The sequence below is a fragment of the Hermetia illucens genome, chromosome 7 (assembly GCF_905115235.1).
Source record: "Hermetia illucens chromosome 7, iHerIll2.2.curated.20191125, whole genome shotgun sequence".
Lineage (NCBI taxonomy): Eukaryota > Metazoa > Arthropoda > Insecta > Diptera > Stratiomyidae > Hermetia > Hermetia illucens.
The window spans coordinates 11,023,618-11,044,596 of record NC_051855.1 but is presented as its reverse complement, the minus strand read 5'-3'; the positions used below and the strand labels follow the sequence as shown (position 1 = coordinate 11,044,596).

Below are 20,979 nucleotides of genomic sequence, written 5' to 3'. Positions count from 1 at the left end.
TTGAGCGGAATTCAACTGCTTCGAGAAGAAGCTCAACGGCTGCCAAACTTGGTCCACCTTTTGGTGAAGGGCAGCACCTACTGCGATGTCAGAGGCATCAACAAAAACGGCTAGGGGTGCATCTTGCAGAGGGAATGCCAAGAGTGTAGCGTCGGCCAGTTGTTGACGGGATTTGTCAAACGCGCGGATAGCCTCTTCAGACCACACGATCTCTCGTGTGTCCTTAGTTTTGGGGCCAGACAAGTACGCGTTCAAAATGGACTGGTGATGGGCGGCCTTGGGCAGGAAACGACGGTAGAATTTTAGCATGCCCAAGAACCTCCTCAACTCCCTCACTGTCTTTGGACGCGGGAAGCTTGTTATCGCTTGCGCCTTGTCTGGGTCGGGCTGTATTCCTTCAGGGGAAATGAAATGGCCGAGGAATCTCACCTGTTTTTGGAGAAATTTGCATTTCTCAACGTTTAGGACTAAACCGGCCTCAAGGAGACGTTGAAAAATGCACTCGAGATGGGCTAAGTGCTCAGACTCAGTGGAAGAAGCGACCAAAACATCATCCAAATATACGAAACAGAACTCGAGGTTTCGCAGGACTGAGTGAATGAACCTTTGAAAGGTTTGCGCCGCATTGCACAATCCGAAAGTCATCCGGGTGAACTCGAATAGTCCAAAGGGTGTGCATATTGCCGTCTTTGGAATGTCTTCAGGAGCTACTGGGATTTGGGGGTAAGCCTTGGCTAAGTCCAAGGTCGAAAAGATGTGGCAATTCGCGAGGTGATGCGCAAAGTCGTGGATGAGTGGAATTGGATATCGGTCAGGAACAGTCTGTGCATTTAGCCTTCTGTAATCCCCACATGGGCGCCCTTCGCCGTTTGGCTTAGGGACCATATACAGTGGGGAAGACCAACAGCTGTTTGAGGGCCTGCAGATACCCTGTTGAACGAGTTGTTCAAACTCTTTCCGTGCAATAGCCAGTTTCTGGGATGGTAGAGGACGCACCTTCGAGAAGATCGGGGAACCAGTAGTGATAATGTGGTACTGCACATTGTGTTTCACTGGTTTGGAGAGACTAGACTTGGTAGTAATCTGGCTGAACTTTTGGAGAAGTGCCCGAACACGAGAGTCGGTAATGTCTTCTAAAAGAACGGAAAGATTATTGCCTGGGTGAGATACCATTTGTCCCGACGAATTAAGGTTGGTCGTGGAATCTATAAGAGACTTGTTTTGCAAGTCTACCAGCAATCCATAGTGACACAGGAAGTCTGCGCCTAGTATGGGGAAGCTGACATCCGCCAGGATGAAACGCCACGAAAATGTCCTATGCAAGCCAAGACTCACGTCCACTTGCCTCTACCCGTATGTGTTTATGCGGGAGGAATTTGCTGCCGCAAGTTTGAGCGGTTGTGGGAAAAGTTGATGTTGCCGAAGTACGGAAAGAACCGAAACCTCCGCACCAGTATCGATGAGGTAGCTGCGCCTGCTGAGGGGGTCGAAAATAGTTAGGCGACGTGGCGCTGCGTTCTGGGTGGCCGTCGCCAAGACCCCCCGCGGACCTAGTTTTTTGCGGTAGGCGCGAATCTACACGGTAGCGTACATCTTGTCGCTTTATCCCCGAATCTGCGGTGGTACCAGCAAATCCCTCGGTCCGCGGACTGTCCTGACGACCTGCTACCTGATCGCCCTTTTCGGATGGCAGACCGTGAACGTGCTCGCGATCTGGCGCCCGAACGCTGAGCGTCCAACGTTGCCCGCATCTCGGCCACACTGGCTGTTAAAGCGGCTATCTCGCGCGTGGAAAAGCGGCCAATCCAACGGGCATGCGTCTATCTGAAAATTCCTTGAAAAACATCCGGTAGCCCTGATGCCGACCGATCATATGGTTTCCAGATTCGTCTTTGAAAAGACATACACTGTCGTAATCACCGAAAGAGAAGAATGGTCGACAAGTGGCCATGAGTCTTTTCAGATTACAGACCTAATAATCTTCACCGACGGGTCAGTCATGGAGGATGAATCGGGCGCAGGGGTTTTTTCAGAGAATCCGATTATAGAACTGGCCCCGACCCCTCGGAAAAATGACGACCATATTCCAGGCGGAGTTACATGCAATTTCATTGGTAGCAGAAGAATGTCTGCGACAAAAATGGAGGGGTCGCACCATTCGAATCTGTTTCGACAGTCGGGCGGCATTATCAGCACAAAATGGCAAGAACATATCAAGCCAGTTGGTGTGGAGTTGTCATCAGGTGCTGTTGAAACCTGGCCGACTGAACGAAACATTCCTGATGTGGGTGCCGGGGCACTCTAACATCGCCGGTAATGAGGAGGCTGACAGACTGGCTCGCCGAGGGTCTGGATCCACAATGGTGGGGCCAGAACCAACTCTTGGAATCCGACCATCTGCTGTCAAGTCTACTCTGAAGGGTGAAATTAGAAGGATCCACGCAACCGAGTGGAGAAATTTGGACTCTTGTGAAGGAGCCTAGGGCCACTAGAGCGGCATTTTTGTTGTCCCTTACGAAGTGGGATATGAAAACCCTAGTAGGGCTTTTGACGGGACACTGCCCCTTAAACTACCATATGGAAAAAATTGGGGTAGTGGTTTCGGCTGTGTGCAGCCAATGTGAGGAGGAGGAGGAGACAGCGCTGCACTTTTTATGCAACTGCCCGGCATCCTCAGATTTCAGACGAAGACACCTTGACAAGGTTTTCTACAATGAAGAATCTGCACACTCTCTGCCTCTTGAGAATGTTCTCAGATTCGCTAAAGCCTGCGAACACCGTAATTGGGAAGCCATTGAATAGGCAACTTACGGGGATAGTAAAATGGGCCTAATAATGGCCTGAGTGCTCGGAGCTGCGGCTCCCCCCCAGTTAACTAAACTAAACTAAACAGTTTCTGAGGATTGGCAGACAAATAGACAGACAGACGGACTGACAAATAGGCAGACAGTAAACCGATTTTAATAGGGTTTTGTATTCGACCTTTAAAATGAGAAAAATTAAAGGAGAAAAGTAGGTGGCGAAGGACAAAGCAAAAAATATAATTTTAAATAGAATGTTAAAGTGTGTCGTATCATCTATTATTCGAAATAACAGATGGAATTAAATTCTGAATTATTCAGTTCTTACATTTTCCATGCAATTTTATTATTTTCTTTGATTTAGAAGATCTTGTTTCATATTATGACGTATGTACATAAATTAAAAAAAAAAAAAACATTGAATTACGTTCCTTATTTTATTATTTTATTTATTTTATTTTATTATTTTATTTTAATTTATTATTTTTCTTTCTTTTTTTTAATTTATGTACGTAACTTTCAATAGAAAAACGTTTCTGGTGTAAAATTTGTGATAGTTCTAAATCCATATATAAGAGAAAAACGTCGACATATTAATTAATTTGGCATAGACATTTACATATAGATAATGCTGGAAAAAATATATAAATAAGGACATGAAATAAACGGCCATAAACCTCACGGCACGACATCAAAACAAATAGTAATTTAATAAAATTACCAAATCAAAACTTACATTTAAGGGAAATATAAAATTATTCAATGATATTTCCCAAAAAGGAAATTAAAAATTAAAAAATAATTTCCTTGAATTTTGAAATTAAATTAAAAAAAATATTGTTTTTTCAAAAAAGCCCACACTATTTTATCACGAATAAACTCTATATAAGGGGGTCGCTAGGCCTGTGGAAGAAAATTATATTTGGGGAGAAATAGATCTTGCAATATTTAACACCGAAGCAACCAGCGTTAATCGCTTCAAGAAGTAACTTCAGGAACAGAAGTAGAGCAACTGAAAAACGGAGGACAATTTCAGGTTGTCCTGCAGTAAGATCGAAAGCCAAAAAACTAACCTTGGAAATAAGTACAGAAAGTTTGGATATCACAACCAGAGAAATAAACTTAAGGACTGGCGGTAGGTGGTCAAAGGGTAGGATAGGTCCCAGGGCGAAACGTGGATTGGTACCCACGATGGAGCATAAAACCTGGGAAATGCTTGCTTAACAACCCGCCCTATCTCCACCTCCACGTGGTGATCGCTGGGAGCTCTTTCTTAACGAAAAGCTGCAGACGGAGAAGGATGAAGGCGATTCTTCCGCGCCTAAAAACGGGACAAATCGTACCAACTGATCATCCAGGTTGGAGGCTGGACAGGGCTGATAACCTGACACGGAAAACAACTTGTTACGAAGCCCCAACAGGAGCCTCGGACTGGACTGACAACACAACGACGAACCGGGCAATATAAACGGATTAACGATTTGAGCATGGCACGCCCACTCCCTGTACAGAGAAGGAGCTGCCAAGCAACTAGCCCCCTGCCCCGATATAATAATAATAAGCCCCCCTTCGGGACCCTGGTCGGGAAGTGTGCATTGAACCGGTGTTAGTAGACCGCGTTGCCCCGAGCGAGCGCTGATCCGTCCGTGAATTCCGTCCCCGAGGGTATACCCGTTCTTGACTATTGCGGCCCGGTCCTTTGCACACGATGCGCTGGTACCTTTTTCATGGAGAATATTCAGAAAATTATAAAAAAAAAACGACGAAACAACAGACAAGGAGGAAGAGGGTGCGTTTGGGCGGAGCACAAAAATGCGTCGTTCACAGCAGCGATCAGTGAAAGAGGCAACGAGGGTTGATATACCCGATGAGACACCGGGGCGCCCAAATAAAGAGGAAGCCTCATCAAGTGGCGCGACTGACCGTGCGGAGATGGCAACTCCATTATCTTGCAGTGCCCCTGTTTTGGAAGTAAGCTCAGTGAGAAACGCTAGTCCTGAGCAGATGGATTTGGACACAAATCGAGTGGAAGTGCATTCGACCGTCCTCGCTAGAGCCGAAGAGGAAAGGCTCATCAGAAAGTGCGCAGCAGTGGTGAAACGTATGCGGTCGGCAACGTTCCTTCAGAGGAACGTCAGCAAAGGCGTCAAAAACGGGCTGATGGAACTGGAGGAACTACTGGACCGCATTTCCTTTTATAGACGAACGTGGAGAGCAGCGGAAGACGATTGTAGAGCAGAAACAGTCGCACTCCCCGCTGAGAATGCTGCTTGCGTCAAACGGACCGCAGATAGCCCTCTGCAAAGTGAACTGAGGAAAAAGCGGAAAGAGGACGACGTGCCTGAAGGAGACTTTATCGAAGTAGTCTCCAAGGCCCAAAAAAAGAAGGCGAAAAAGGATAACAAGAAACAACGGACACGTCTGTCCAAAAACAAGGAGGCTGCCAACCCAAAGCCAGTACCGGAAAAAACGAGGAAACGAAGAAGGACTAGACCGTCGGCTCTGCTCATTAAGCCGACGGAAGGCAAGACATTTGCGGAAGTCCTTAGTGAAATCCGCTACAGGATGAAACCCGAGGAGAACGGAGCAGAGGTGTCTTCGATACGGAAAACGAGGAGTGCTGGAGTTCTCGTCGAACTGGGCCCAAAGATGACCAACAAGAGCACGTTCTGCGAAGCGGTGAAGGGGTTATTGGGGGAGAAGGCTCTTGTTTCCAGCCTAGAACCCATGTGCTCTCTAGAAATACGGGATCTTGACTGCCTCACAGAAAAGGCCGAAGTAGAGGAGGCGCTAAAGCGTGAATGTCCAGAGGTGACCAAAGCCCGGGTAGGTATTACCTCTGTAAATGCTCGAGGCCAAAAGCTCGCCATGGTGGAAGTCCCCGACCAATATGCGAGGAAACTCCTTAACAGCGGGAGAATCAAAATCGGATGGGTAGTATGCAGGGTACGAATGTGGATAGTCCCCACCAAGTGCTACAGGTGTCTGGACTATGGAGACACATCAGCAGCTTGCAAGGGTCCGGACAGGAGGACAGCATGCCGGAGATGCGGCCAAGCGGGTCATCAAGCGAAGACTTGCAAGGAAAGCGAGAGTTGTGTTCTCTGCAGGGATCGTGGCGCGTCTGGCGAAAGCGTCGCACACACTGCGGGCTCGGGACGGTGTCCGATCTTCAGGGCGGAATTGGAGAGGGCTAGGGTGCGAACGCCATGATCCGCACATGCACCGGAGTGCAACCGCTCACCAGTTGCTAGCACAGTTCGCTGCGGAAGTAAATGCTGATCTAGTGCTGATTAGCGAGCAATACTGAAACAAGGACCCGTCCTCATGGTATCTCGACTTATCGGGCACCGCTGCCATCTGGGTTCGGGACGACGTTCGACTTCGTGTTCTTGTCGAAGGCCGGGGGGACGGATTTGTCTGGATCCGGTATTTAGGGATAACGTTTTTTAGCGTTTACCTCACGCCGAATGAGTCGATTCCGGACTTTCAGCGCCGGCTTGATGCTCTGGAGAACGCCGTTTCGAGCACGGAGGGACGAATCCTGGTTGGCGGTGATTTTAATGCCAGGGCTCTTGAATGGGGCATGCCTCAATCAGACTCCAGAGGGAAACGGATTCGTAATTTTAAACACCGGATCCACGCCAACGTTTCGGCGCCCAGGTTGTGAAGGAAGCATTCCTGACATCACTTTTGCGTCGGAATCTCTGGCATCATCGGTGGACTGGTGGCGAGTCCTAGAAGACTTCTCGGCAAGTGATCATCAGTACATTGCGTTCGAAGTGTTTGACGCTACTTGCCGGCGAGCACCAACACGACGCTCCCCCTGCGTGTGAAATGTCGCGAGGGTGAACATCGGAAGGTTCGTCGAAGCTCTTGGAGCAGGTAGGGCCGCGCTAGGGGGTGGTGGTGTCGCAGCTGACACCGTCGTAAATTCAGTGATGAATTTGATAACGACGGCGTGTGAGGCTTCCATGCCCCGGAGAGGCCCCAGGCGCGACAAGCCTTCTATGTACTGGTGGACGGCGGAAATTGCCAACTTACGGGAGGAGTGTCATAAGCTCCGCCATTTGGCACAACGTTTGTACGCCAACGAGGAGGCATGTGCCATAAAGGCACAATATAGATCAGCAAAAACGAGACTCCGCAGCGCTATAAATAAAAGCAAAGCTCGCGGCTGGCAAAATCTTGTTAATGAGGTGAATGGTGACCCGTGGGGACTTGGGGGCTTGGGGCTTGGGCTGAAGCCCTGCATATTGAACACCGACCAGATGGGCCGCATTGTGCGGGCATTGTTCCCCAGACACCCTGTAGGGGTTGATGTAAATAGCGCGGAAAGCGTCGTGGATTGCCCCCTTTTCACAATGGGAGAACTCGAAGAAGCGGTTCTCACTATGAAAAACAGGAAGGCGCCAGGTCCTGATGGCATCCCGGCGGAAGTTTACAAACTGGTATTCCGCCAACGGTCAGAATTGCTGCTCGAAGCGTTCAACGCGTGCTTGAAGGACCGGTTGCCGGTTGTTCCGCCGTTGATGATGATGATGATAAGGTCAGGAACTACTTATTCGGCGCAGGGCTCCTTCTGGTCTTCAGTGGTTTGACCCGCCGGTAATTGGCATTTCATATGGATAAAAGCACAGCATTTACCGTAGAGATAAAGGTACCTCCTGGCAGTGCTTCATTGATAAGTTTAAGTTCGCTTCCACGTCGCCTCCTCATACCTGGACAACCAAGGCTTGTGTCGCAATGACCGTTTTGATACGTGAATGACTAGCGTTTTCAAATCATTTGCTTAAGGACCCGTCACCCGATGATTTAAAAGCCTCGCTATTGCATCCAGTTCAGGTATTTGTTAGAATAAAATGGCGAAACCGATCATGACAAGCCGACCCCGCTTGTGCACGGGATAAAGGCTGAAGAAAAAGAAGAAGATTGCGATGCACATATTGACCGATGTTTTCGATGCTCTGCCCATTAATGCAGATAAGGAAAGTCATTTGGCCAAAGTCCATGACCCGGTGAGAAAGCAAACAAATGTCATCAGCGTAGTCGAGGAGTTTGAGGGAATATGTCATCGTCCATTGAATTCCCCCACGCCTTCCGGATAAGGCAACATGAAGAACGTCACCCCTAATAAGAAGAAGTAATATCGGTGACAAGATGCAACCATGGCACATTCCGCTTTTTCTTCTTCGAAATTTTGCCTCGTAGTACGTGACATTTTGCGCCATCAAGGAAGCCTAGGAGAACCAACAAGTCTGTGAACTAGAAAAGTACAGGGAGCAACCGCACCAGACGCGGAAGTTTCACCAACAAGTCAGCAGGATGAAGCCTTATACACCTCGATGCTCATCCTGCCGAGACAAAGAGGGAAATCTGATTTCCGACAGAATGGGCATATTGGAGCGATGGGTTCAGTACCTTGATGAGCTACTGAACAACCAGAACTTCGGCGAGTTGGAGGTCACGCCAACTGAAGACGACGGACAAATCCTGCCACCACCAAGTTTAGGAGAAACAGTCCGTGGAATTCATTGGCTTAAAAATCATAAGTCGCCAGGAGCCGATGGAATTACAGCCGAATTAGTTGAATATGGAGGCGACCAGTTACATCAAGTGGTTCATCAACTTGTGCTCAAGGTATGGGACAGCGAATCAATGTCTGACGATTGGCAACGAGGCATTAAAGGGAGATATCACACAGTGCAGCAATTATAGAGGTATCACGTTGCTGAGTACCATCTATAAGATATTCTCCACTATCTTGCTAGGCCGGATAGCCCCATAAGCCCAGAACATTATTGGCCCATACCAAAGAGGCTTCACTCCAGGCAAATCAGCAACAGATCAGATATTCTCTCTGCGGCAAGCGATGGAAAAACTGTTGGAATATGGACAACAGTTCCACCATCTGTTCAGCATAGCCAGGGTAAAACTATAAACGGCCATCAGAGAATTTGGTATTCCAATGAAATTAACAAGACTGACTAGGCTGACCCTGACCAATAACGGTCTAAGACAAGGGGATGCCCTATTATGCGTCCTCTCTAACCTGGCACTGGAAAAAGTGATCCTTGATGCTGAGCTAAATGCGAGGGTTACGATCCTCTTTAAGTCTACCCAACTACTGGACTATGCTGATAAGGGAAAATCAGTACACGGCCATGAGAGAATTCGGTATCCCGACGAAACTAATAAGACTGACTAGGCTGACCCTGACCAATACGCGAGGCCAGATAAAAGCAGCAGGATCAGATCACTCTCAAGAACATTCGACAGCAACAACGGTCTACGACAAGGGGATGCCCTATCATGCGTCCTCTTTAACCTGGCCCTCGAGAAAGTGATCCGTGATGCTGAGGTAAATGTAGGAGGTACGATCCTCCATCAAGATTTTTGAACGCATTCTTGACAACCGTATTCGCGAAATCGTTGAAATAACCGTGAATCAAGCCGGATTTGTCAAGAACTGCGGAACTACTGACGCAATACACGCTACGCGGTTATTCATGGAGAATCATCGTGAAAAGCATCGCCCTCTTTGTATTGCCTTTCTGGATCTAGAGAAAGCGTTTGACCGTGTACCACACGAACTCATCTGGTATGCTTTATGACAACACTTCGTGCCAGAGGAACTCGTGCGCTGGGTTCAATTGCTCTACCATGATTCGAAAGGTAAAGTTTGAAGTGTGGCGGGTGTATCAAAATGGCTTCGTGTCTCTGTTAGTGTTCATCAAGGAAGCGCTTTCTCACCACTCCTCTTTGTTCTTGTTATGGACACTGTCACAAAGGGCATCCAACGTCCAGCGCCCTAGACACTGCTTTATGCAGATGATGTTTTCCTAGCATCTAATAGCAGAAATGATCTGGAGTAACTTGTTCAAAAATGGAATGATTGCCCCATGGAACACGGTCTCAGTTTGAATCTGAATAAAACTGAATTTTTGACAACCAATCACCATGAAACAGGCACAATCACTGTCAGCGGCAGTGACCTGTCGGGTCACTGCTATCAGCCAATGGAGAACTGCCATGTGAAGTTACGTCACGCTTTAGTGCAACTTAAATGTAGTGGCAGTCCACAACTGGTGTTCTTTGTGATCGACGTATCAACGAACGTCACAAATCTAAAATTTACCGCAATGTCATCCGTCGTGTCGCTCTCTATGGTTCTGAGTGTTGGCCGACTATCAAAGACAATGAACGGTGTCTTGCGGTAATGGAAACGAAGATGTTACGTTGGAGTAGTGGCGTCACACGTTTAAATCACATCCGAAATGAGGATATCCGCGATCGTTATGGGGTTGCATCGATCGTGGAAAAGTTGCGAGAGAGGCGTCTTCGAGGGTATGATCACGCAATTCGTGCCAATGAGAATTCACTTGCCAAGATTGGTCTGAACATCGAAGTCGATGGTAGACGACCAAAAGGCAGACCTAAACAACGGTGGCTTGATACACTGGATGGGGATTTGAAAGCCTCGAGATTGCACCCAGATCAGGCATTCGATAGAGCCAAATGGCGAGGCCGATCACGACGAACCGACCCCGCTTGTGAACGGGACAAAGGCTGAAGAAAAAGAAGAAGAGATCAAAGCTCTTCCTGTACAAGACACCGATTTTGCCAGCCCTCATGTATTCCTCTGAGATTTTGGATTCTTAGCATGCAAAATAGGAAATTTTCCTAGCGACCTTTACACCCCATACAGAACTTATCCGTGACATTTTCGACTGTCGAAAATTCCAATCACATAAAATAAAGTAATATGAAAAATTAATCGTACACTTACCTTCGTGAACTTGGCTCGTGATGAATGTCTTTATCAAGGTGTCTGTTGTTTGCGTATACAAACTCAGGGCGTATCGCAGGCTTTGTAATTCCGGTGATTTCTCCAGGAATGTCTTCTTCAAGCCATTGCCACCCGCATGGAAGTACTGTTTGATTGTATCGAGAGCTACATCCAGTACGGCACATTGTTTCGGTGAAAGATTCTTTTCCACTTCCTTGGAAATATCCATGACACCGCTTAAGGCATTCTTCACATCCTGTTTCCCGGCCATGTGATTCTTGAACAGACGCGACATATCTTCAATCTTGGCATTAGCAGCAAGATTTTTCGCATTATCTGTGAGGTTTTTGAACATCATCTGTGAATGGAAGGACAAAAAAAATGCAAGGATATTTCCAGTTTGATCAAAACCGCAGAGGCTCAAAAGTAAAACACAAAAAGGAAAAGTGTCCACAGATTCTCTATGGATCAAGGACGACAATTTTCACTAAAAAAAAAGGAAAGTTATTTACCGTTCGATCAGTCATTGGTGGCAAAACGATTGTTTTCTCTAATATACGCATCACAATTTTCCACAGCTCCTTGAGTAAACGTTTTAGAACAGTCTTTTCACATGATTGTGCATAGAGCGTTAATGAACCGTCTAACAGATCCATCAGCGGTCGTAACACTTCATCAGCTTCGACAGCAACATCTTTACGCTGCGCTGCCTGATTGGGATTCGCCACTGTACCACCTCCCTTTATTGCTAAAAGGAGATCGCCCAGTTCGCGGACGCTCTGCGTTATTCTTGGTTCAAGGCTACAGGGACAAAAAGATATGGTACCATTACCTTAAGATACTGTAGGGACATATGACAAGATACAAACCTGTTTGCAAATTGTGACGCTAACTCATCCAGTGCCGTATTTAAGTTCTGCTGGAGTTCCTTTAGTATGTTGGCGGCATCTTCCTCAAGCTTATCTCCTCCCATAGATTCGAACATCTTCTCAAGTTGCACTCGAAGTTGTTGAATATTGTTCATAAGAATACAAGCCTGGTTTAAAGAGAAGTGAAATTATGAAGGAACCTCCAAGGATATGGGTATGGCACTCACAATTCTCTCATCAGCCATATGTTCCGGAAATTCCTTCTTTACGATATCCGCGTATGCAATTAGAACTTTAACAATGGTTTTAGCAAAGCGACGCATGTACCGTTTCCAGATTTCCGGGTCGGGACACTCCAGCTTACTAACAACATCAAAGCATTGCGTAAGCTGTGTAAAAACATCCACAACGGAATTCGAGAATAAGGCATGTTCGCTGCTCTTTTGAAACTGTGAAGAATGCAAAAAATAATCCATTTACTTTGTGGTCAACGTTTAGATAGAAGTATCTGTAGAAGTATCCAAGAGAATTAGACGTGATGTCTCGAGGCGGGATGATACCATCGACAATTTCTTCACTAAAGGAGCCAAACTGTCAAAGCGTCCTGATAAGGGAAGGACAAAAACCACAAAAGACCCTAACGGGCGCGAGATCGACGGGGAAGGACTAGCTCTGAATCGATTCTAGTACCTACGCGACGAGTGGCTCACCGTCTTTCCTTAATCTTCATCGCATAGTGGCCGACCCCAATCGAAATGTTTAGATAGAAAGCTTCAGTATGAATGGCTGAATGCCACCGCAGCGTGGTTCTCAGAGGTGGCGGCGAAGAAGATGAGACGGCAACCCTATCTGCCAAACCAAAACCAAGTGGTCGAGGAGAACCTCCATAGTGGTGACACCGGGAGACGCTGTAATCACTTTGGTTTGCCGACCGTGGTTCAGTTGGCGAATGCTCGAAAGGCCTAATCAGGGCGATCAGACCCGAGTCTGCACGGGGACTCATCTGAAGTGGCAACCTTACCAGGGGTATACTGGTACCATGGGAACCGGGAAAGCCCCTGGACTCACATACTCCGGGTGAACTCCTGTTGTATGTGAGGACAGCTCGGTTATTTGCGGTTGGCCCCTCTAGTGGGAGTTTCATGACGGTTGTGATTATGCTCGAGCGAGAAGAGACCTTCGGGCCTCGACGTGGTGTGTTGCAACACGGGTGCCGTACTCCATAGTTCGGTAGAGATTTAGGTAATTCTTGCATCCACCAGTATGAATGCTAAGCCATGCACTTGGTATAGACTGGTACCGTTGTTGCTTGTCTCAGCGGGGCTCTGATTGTGGTCACAAAATCAATCCGTGTCTGAAGAGGACCGTAGGATTAAGTCTCACGGCAGGTACCTACGTAAAACACCATGGGCTTCACTGCCACCGCAGCGTCACAGGGGGTAGGTGAGGAAAGTGCAGGGACTTTGGAGTCTTGCAGGCTACTTACTGAGGAAGCTATCATAACACCTGGCAGTTGGGTATAAAATGCAAATTCATCTAATGAGAAGAAAGAGAAACTTGAGGTCCAGTACGGATAACCGGTGGGAGACGTCCGACTTAGTGACTAGGTCGGGCTCCTGTAATAGAAAGCAGGTTGAAACTGCTACTCGTGGGGCGGTTCGACGTCTAGGCACCACGATACTCCGCTTGATGCAGTTCTTTCGCCATAATCTGTGATGACCACTTCAGCAGGTTCGCGTAGGCAGCGGATGAAATGAACCTCTTCATCATCCGGTCCTACTACGAAATAACGGTGGGGGCAGGTACAATATCTTACCGCCCCTTGTTGTACCAGAGATTCGTCAAGTGTTTCGCGCACGTGACTGTACAGCGAGTCGCAGACCAGTACCGCTTTATAATTTGTAGCGACACAATCTCAGCCAACATCAGGGAGCGTGTTCGACTTGAGGTAATCACGGAAACTGGTGACTGAGACTCGATGGAGGCAGAGGAGGCGGTGTCAACAACACTACGCCGCATTGCAGGCAACAGTTTCAGTACTCACGGAAGTACTCGCTCTCGACCCCCCGCACTCCCCACCTTTCCAATAAATGTCAAAACTAACGGCCTCGGAAAGTACTAACCGAGACATTTCATTTGATACCCAATAAAAATTGACACCTCCTTTTTGCATGTACGCCCCCCCCCCTAAATTCGACGTAGAAAGAACTCACTGTACGCCTGAACGTTCACAGTTCCCACCGATGGTATTGATGGCATAAATCGCTATAACGATTTCCGAGAAAAATTCGTGTGACAGACAGGCAGAGAGGCAGACAGTAAATCGATTTTAATAAGCTTTTGCTTTACACAAAACCTTAAAAGGGTCCAGCATTAAGTTGATGCGGAGTTAGGACCCTACAATTCTCAAAAAAAAAAGTTTAGCTTTGGCCAAGCTCTGGAAGGAGCATTCGACATCTGCGAGCCGCTTCCGTCACGCGGCTCCCAGGGCAGAAGTGAGGCAGCGTCTGACGATTTGCCTCTGCCCTGGTAAGAAACCGTAAAGCCGTCATCGCCCTATTTTTTAGAAAGTTTGGGTGCTAAGCCCTAAACGAGGGGTCCGTTGACCAAAAAAAGAGGGAGTAAGTTGCTCCTCATTTGGTCCGGTCCAGCATTAAGTTGATGCGGACTTGCTCGGTCGGTGTGGAGCTTGGACGAATCTCTGCTAAGCGGTTCCACATTGCAGGGCCTTCACATTACCCCACCCCCAGCTGATACTGGGCTTTAGCGACAAAACCCGACTATTAACCCGCCAGCTCCAGGGACGAATCTCACGCGCCGTAAATCTCTCTTACCTCAGACTTCAGCGCCGGGGAAAAAGGGTTTATTCTGGACACGGAGACGTTCTTGGGACTGCCGTGGACGTCAATCCTGAAGAAGTGTCCCCACTGTTCAACAGTTCATATGGGCCGCCATATTATGGTTGCAGGGGCTTCCGGGAAGTATCCACGCCAACCAAGATGTTTGTGTAAAAGTCCAGGTCCTTGGGAGCATTAGCTTTCTTCGAAGTATGACGGGATGGCACGGGTGATGTTCGCTTGGCCACGGTGTGCCGGAGCAAGCGTAAAAGCCCAGTTGTGGAATTGGCTGACCTAATATTGAGCACAGTATCACTAGGGAATCTCAAATTTTCCCCGGATACTAGCTCGGCGGAGTTGGCGGCAAACTCTTCACGATGGGCTATACTTAGGCCAGGCAGGACTTGCGACCACGAAAAGCCATCGTGCGCCATTATAGCGGGCTTCAGTGTCCTATATCAGTGTTGCAGTCTCCCACTGGATTGCGGATGGTACGCAGTCGCCCGATGCGTTTGAAGCCCAGGAGTTTGCCTAACTCCGAGAACTGCAATCCCTGGTCAGTAATGACTTCAGCAAGAACTCCGATTGTGCGGAAATGTCAGCTTCAGGCCACCGTGTGAACCTATCCATGATTTTGAGGCGATACTTGAAGCCGTGCGAAGGGGCCAATGATGTCAATGTGAATCGTGTGAAAATGCTTGGTAGACCTGCTTCTTTTTTGTACCTTCTTGGTGACTTTACACTTCTAGCACGCGATGTACTGTCCGGCCTACGAGTTGACATCCTTATTAATTGAGGGCCAGAAATATTTGCGTTTGACCAGCCGATTTGTTGTCAGAATGCCTGGGTGAACAAGATGTACTACATGGAATACTTCCGTGCGAAAAGTGGTCGAAATATATGCCTAGGTCCTTTTTCAGAGGTCTGGTAGGTTGAGCCGAAGAGGGACAACCCCCGAAATTTGTATTTGGGGTTGTTGTTGAGGCTCTGTACTGCGTCATCGTTTTGTGGCTCGGCGATTGCCGAAAAATCGACCGTGCCAGACACGTGCTGGATGGCTGCATAAAGTTCAGGTGTAGGGACGTTCTGTTTAAAAGCGAAGGCAAGAAGCTTGTAGTCTGTGAACACTGTGAACGGTCCGCTTTCAAGGGTATTCCCTCGGATGTATTTGATTGCCATGTACGCGGCTAATAGCTCACGATTATAGGTGCTGTAGTTCCGTTGAGCTGTAGTCAATTTCTTAGCAAAAGAGCTGCCAAATTTAGTTCATCATTTGGGGAAGGGCAGCACCTGCGATGTCTGAGGGATCGACGAATACAGTTGGGAGGGCATCTGGTTAAGGGAATGCCAATAGTGTAGCATCCACCAGCAGTCGTTTGACTAGCTCGAATGTCTCGATGGCCTCTACAGACCACGCAACCATGCCCGAGTTTTTGGTCTTGGGCCCAGACAAGTGGATTTGAGGATCGGTTAATCTTGTGCGTCCTTGGGTAAGAAACGATAATAGAAGTTAAACATGCCCAAAAACCTTCCCAGATCTTTGAGTGTTTTTGATTGTTGGAAGTCTGTGATGGCCTAAACCTTGTCTAGATTCGGGTGAATTCCATGTGGTCTAAAAATTTCGCCTGCTGTGGAAGGAGTTAGCATTTTTCAAAGTTAAGGTCAAGACTAGCCCCGTTGGAAGCACAGCAGCTATTAGATGGTCTGCAAATACCGTGATTTAAAAATATATCGAATTCTTTCTTAACAATAGCGAGCTTCTGGGATGGTAATGGACGCACCTTCCAGAAGATAGGGGAGCCAGTAGTCCGGATGTCGTGATACAGGCTTAGCTTAAAGGAGCGCGCGAATGTGATGGTCAGCTACTTCTTCAAAAATGATAGAAAGATTGACAGTTGGCCGATGGCAAGTTTTCCTGAAGCCCCGAGCGAGGTTACGGGGTCTATAAGAGACCTATTTTGCAGATTTTCCAGCAATCCAAGTGGCCCAGGAAGGTTGCGCCTAATATGGGACTATGACAAAACGCCATGAAAATGTTCGTCGAAGTCCCAGACTTACGTCCACTTGCCTGTAATCGTAAGTGTGCACGGCTGAGGAGTTCGCCGCCAGTAGTTTGAGTTGTTGGGGGATCAATTTGTGATCCCGGGAGGATTGGGACGTCTGCACCTGTGTCGATTAGGTAATGGCGCTTGCGGCGTGGAACTGAAGTCTAGGTAGCCGCCACTGGCGGGGCTTGTCGGCGGTGGTACCAGCAAACTGCAAGGCTCGTTGAGGTCCCCGACACGTGACCACTCGATTGCCCATTTCGGTTAGCAGACCGTGGTGGTGTCACGAGTCTAGCAGCACAGGGACCAGTGCCGAAAACTTGAGTGGCAGCTGGCATGCATAGACCGAAAGCCTAGCCAATTCTCGTCCCCACGTACGATCTTCGTGGGCCGGACCAAAAAACTGCCGAGACGTCTAGGGACAACTAACATCTACAATAACTACATTGAGGTCCAGAGTCCTTCGTCGATTAGCTTCCGCCAATTGTGTCCCAGGTTTTATATCCGAGTCGACCAGAGTCGCATGGGTTGGGTATAATATTTTAATAAATTGTGTACTTACCCCATCTTTTTTGTCACGATTGAAAGCACCATGCAAATACTCCAGTGAAACATCATCATTTTCGTTCAACCATTGCATAACGAATGGTTCAAACCACGCTGGGTATTCAGGGACGGCTCCTTTATATGGTGGCACCTCGCGTACATAGTTTGTATAAAGCCACTTGACGCGAAAGTGCAAATTCATATAGGCGGACGATTTACATAAGCGATGCTGTTCATGCTCCTCCAACGCATATTTCATATCGACAGCAAATAAGCCCCACATTGTTGCAGCAGACAGCTGGATTGCAATTAGAAGAAAAGGATACTCATGGTGAGAATCAATAGTAGATTCAGAGAAAACAAGCGTGACCAACCTGTCCGATATTAAGCTCCTGAGGAAACTGGTTCAATACAGTTCCATATGCAGTCTTGTCCTCTTCTATGACGGATACAATAAGTGCTATGAGTCGATGCCAGAATTCGACGTTATCCAGTTTTGGTCCATGATCGTCAGGGTCGCGTTTAGCCTCGTTTGGATCCACCTGTGAAATATTGAATTCAATACAATTTTGGGGTTTATAAATGTAAGAATATTTATTCAGATAGTTTGCAACCAAATGCCACATTTTTTTTTTTAGTTTTACCAACAAAAGGGGGGGGGGGGGGCGGGGGTCAGTGGAAAAAGTCAGTCAACATCAAAGACTTGGAAAAGCCTAATGTACACTTCAGTATGTTAGAAAAAACGGAGTAAAAAAATCTTGTCCCTGAACCTTCCTTAGAAAGACTAGTAACCTGGTCAGGATATGCTTCAGATTGGAATTGAATTTCGAAAAAATTCTTCCACCATCTTTCCATGGTGCCCGCTGTAAGGGGTTTAAGGACGAAGCTGTCGGATTTCAAACTGCCTACCTTAGCATTCCAACATCATGTCATCTGCATTTCTAAAACCTGGGTGGATGACAGGATTTTAGATTCCGAGTTCCTCGAAGGTTACTCTGTCTTTTGTTGTGACAGAGACTGCGCTGCGCTTGGCAAGACAACTGGCGAAGGTGCTCTAATAGCTGTTAAGCTCCCCCTCCGTGTCGAAATCTTCTTTACCTTCTCCGTTTCCTTCTCTACCATGATCTCCTGGCCCATTACCCCTGGCCTTCCCTCCCTTCCTAATAACTCCACTCACCCTTCCCTTCCTCTATCCACTTTCATGAACACTTGTGCCGCCCTCCAGTTTAAGCTTTCTAGCAACCACTTAGATCGCACTCTTGACGTAGTCCTCTCTAACCTTCTTGTGCGCTGAATTTACGTTGCCCCTGGCGCCCATAATTCTGCTCAAGGGTTCGATGCTCAGATATCCCGACTCCAATTTCCTGTCGCTCGCAAACCTACTAAGTTCAACTTTTGTAAGGCGAACTTCGAAGGTCTGAACTCCGTCCTGGCGGCAATCAACTGGACCCCTCCTCTCTCCATATACGTGTGACCAAGTACTCAACACCTTCAATAAAATTTTACCTGATCTTCTTCCTTGTTACGTCCCCCCTTTCCTAAGTGCTTACGCTCTCACCCCGTCTGGTTCACCACTGAAGTCCACAAAAACAGACTGCGAGGAAGAAGTTCCAGTCTTCTAGAACCTATGCTGATTTAGTAAACTGGTAAGTCCATCTCTCTTCCCCTCGAAGTGTATAGGCTGTGATTTGAAGGTGACGAAAATGGCAGAAAAGCGGAAAAATCCCTTTTCGAGGGTTTAAACGTTAATTTCTCGCTTAGTACTTACAAAATAATGAAGAGGAACCTGATTCGTGGTCTTGAGATCTGAGGGCATCAGGTAGGTCAACCAGCCTTACTGCCTTTCTATTGAAAACCCAATAGTATGTCCTAGAAGCTCCGCCCGGAAATAATAATTATTTCCAAGAAGGGAAATATGTCCTATGCCGACATTCTCCGAAAGGTGAAGTCAGACCCGGAATTGAAGGATTTGGGGGATAGTGTGAGCCGTATCAGGCTCCTGGAGTTGGATCGAGCTCGGAAGGCGGCGCGACGGAGATGTGACATGGACGGGCTGGTATAGCGAACCAGAGCCTCACCCGCGAAGTAATACTTCACGGTGGTCCCGCGGGGAGGGGCGGAAGAGTGGGGGTGGTTTTAGTGGGTGTGAATCCCACACACTGCTGCAACCTGGCGCAGCAGCGTCTTTCTAAGATTTCCACCTCCATCCATAAAAAAAAAAAAAAAATAGTATGTCCTAAATATCCACTTAAGCATGGTTATGAGAAGATCACCTCTCGCAACTTGGCAGTCTCAAACTCAAATAAACACTGATTGATTCTCACGGGGTAATTAGGACGACTGAACGGACTCTGTCCCGAAAGCGGTGCACCTTAGCTGCTTCCCTGAAAAAAAGGCGCGTTTAAAGACATCCAAGAGGCTCTACCAATGATTGGGTTGGAGGTGTGTCCTACATAGTGACTATTATCTGCGCTGTGACCTAATATTATCCAATCATATTTTGAGGGCAGTCACCTAACGAGGACCGTGAGCATTAAAAGAGATGATCGCCAAACGTGGAATCATCGCTTCACGCATCCCGGTTTTCTGCTAAGTAAAATAGAGTTTCTGACGACCGACCCCAATGAGACAAATACGGGTCTAGCTTACCAGAGAACCGGCGAACTCGATCCACACGAGTCTTACACTTATCAATTAAAACTATTAATTAAGTTAAAGATTATAATAAAATGAGCTAAGGTCGCAAAGTATCTGATAACAGTTGTACTTCTAGATAAAGATACTCGTGAAAATCATGCTTTTGTGTTACTTAAGATTAAAATTTACCTGGAATTCCCGGTTGAAGAGTTCATAGCAATTTTCAAATAGGAATTGATAAGTGGATCTAAGACAGGCCTTTACGCAATCCTTAACGACTGTACTGGCGCGAGGTGGGCTTGACAATTCTTGAACCTGAGAAATAAGAGAAAAAAGAAATTAAAATTTAATATTTATTTACAATTGAATTAATTTATTTAATTTATATATAATACATGTATACCAGTAAAAATATACAGAGGGTGGCCAAATTATTAGAGCCATTCACATTTTTCACCTACTTTTAGGAGCATGATATTTTTTTCATATTAAATATGTATCAAGACCACGTTTACTTCTATTTAATGCGTAATATTCCTAAATTTTCCATAATTAAGCGCATTATTTTTACATGCCATTTGAAAGCTAACATAATGAGGCAACTTGTGTAAACTTTTCAGGTTTGTAACATTAAAGTATCTTTACAATAGCGGATAGCTGAGTGATTAGAAGACAAAGCTGTCATACGGAAGGTCGCGGTTTAAATTTGACAGATGGCAGTGGGATTTGTAACGTGATTTGACGTCGGATACCAGTCGACTCAGCTGTGAATGAGTACCTGAGTCAAATAAGGGTCGATTTTCATATATCTAATCAACCCCGCTTCAACATGTTAGTGTTTTCATTGGCGTCATATACTTTTAATTGTGTGAAAATGTCTGATTTGGTGTCAAATAATCGTCATTTGCGAAAGGTGTTACTTTTCTTATTTCATTCAAAGAAAACGGCGGCTGAAGTGCATCGAGAGTTACACAAATTTAACGGAAATGGCACTCTAGGTGAAACAACGTGCCTCGATTGATTTCCTCGCTTTAAGGATGGTTATTTTGATGTTGTTGACTGTCCACGTGGAGGAAAGCCGAGAACCTTCGTAAACACAGAATTGCTCGATAAGCATCGGTGCCAAACGCAGGAGCAGCTTGCTTCGGTATTAAGAGTTACCCAGCGAGCCATTTTCAAGCGATTGTAAGGGTTGGAAATGATTCAAAAAGCAAGGAACATGAATTCCTTTTGATTTGACGTCAAGAGACGTTGAGGGTCATTTTTTTGGTTGTCAACAACTGCTCCAGCGGCAGAAAAGGAATGGTTTTCTTCATCACATCGGGAGGGGTATGACAGCTACGGACATCATTACAATAACCCCACTGGGGAACTTCGGGAATAAGGTGTTCCTTTGTTTTCAGCAGTTGGAAAGGTACCTTCATTAGGGTCCGGATCTACGCCAGTCCTATCGTA

At 46.8% G+C, this 20,979-nt stretch overlaps 1 protein-coding gene across 22 annotated transcripts in view; it reads right to left on the bottom strand.

Annotated features, from left to right (window-relative positions):
• The window catches only part of LOC119660950 (protein unc-13 homolog B), a 241,664-nt gene that overhangs the window by 18,735 nt on the left and 201,950 nt on the right, over nucleotides 1-20,979 (bottom strand). For all 22 annotated transcript variants that reach the window (XM_038069982.1, XM_038069979.1, XM_038069973.1 and 19 more), the window contains 7 exons: nucleotides 19,714-19,839; nucleotides 17,262-17,429; nucleotides 16,904-17,185; nucleotides 11,687-11,908; nucleotides 11,460-11,626; nucleotides 11,103-11,391; nucleotides 10,591-10,948 (listed from right to left, as the gene is read on the bottom strand). In XM_038069982.1, coding sequence (XP_037925910.1) covers nucleotides 10,591-10,948; nucleotides 11,103-11,391; nucleotides 11,460-11,626; nucleotides 11,687-11,908; nucleotides 16,904-17,185; nucleotides 17,262-17,429; nucleotides 19,714-19,839 — 1,612 coding nt within the window. The remainder of the gene's footprint in view (nucleotides 1-10,590; nucleotides 10,949-11,102; nucleotides 11,392-11,459; nucleotides 11,627-11,686; nucleotides 11,909-16,903; nucleotides 17,186-17,261; nucleotides 17,430-19,713; nucleotides 19,840-20,979) is intronic.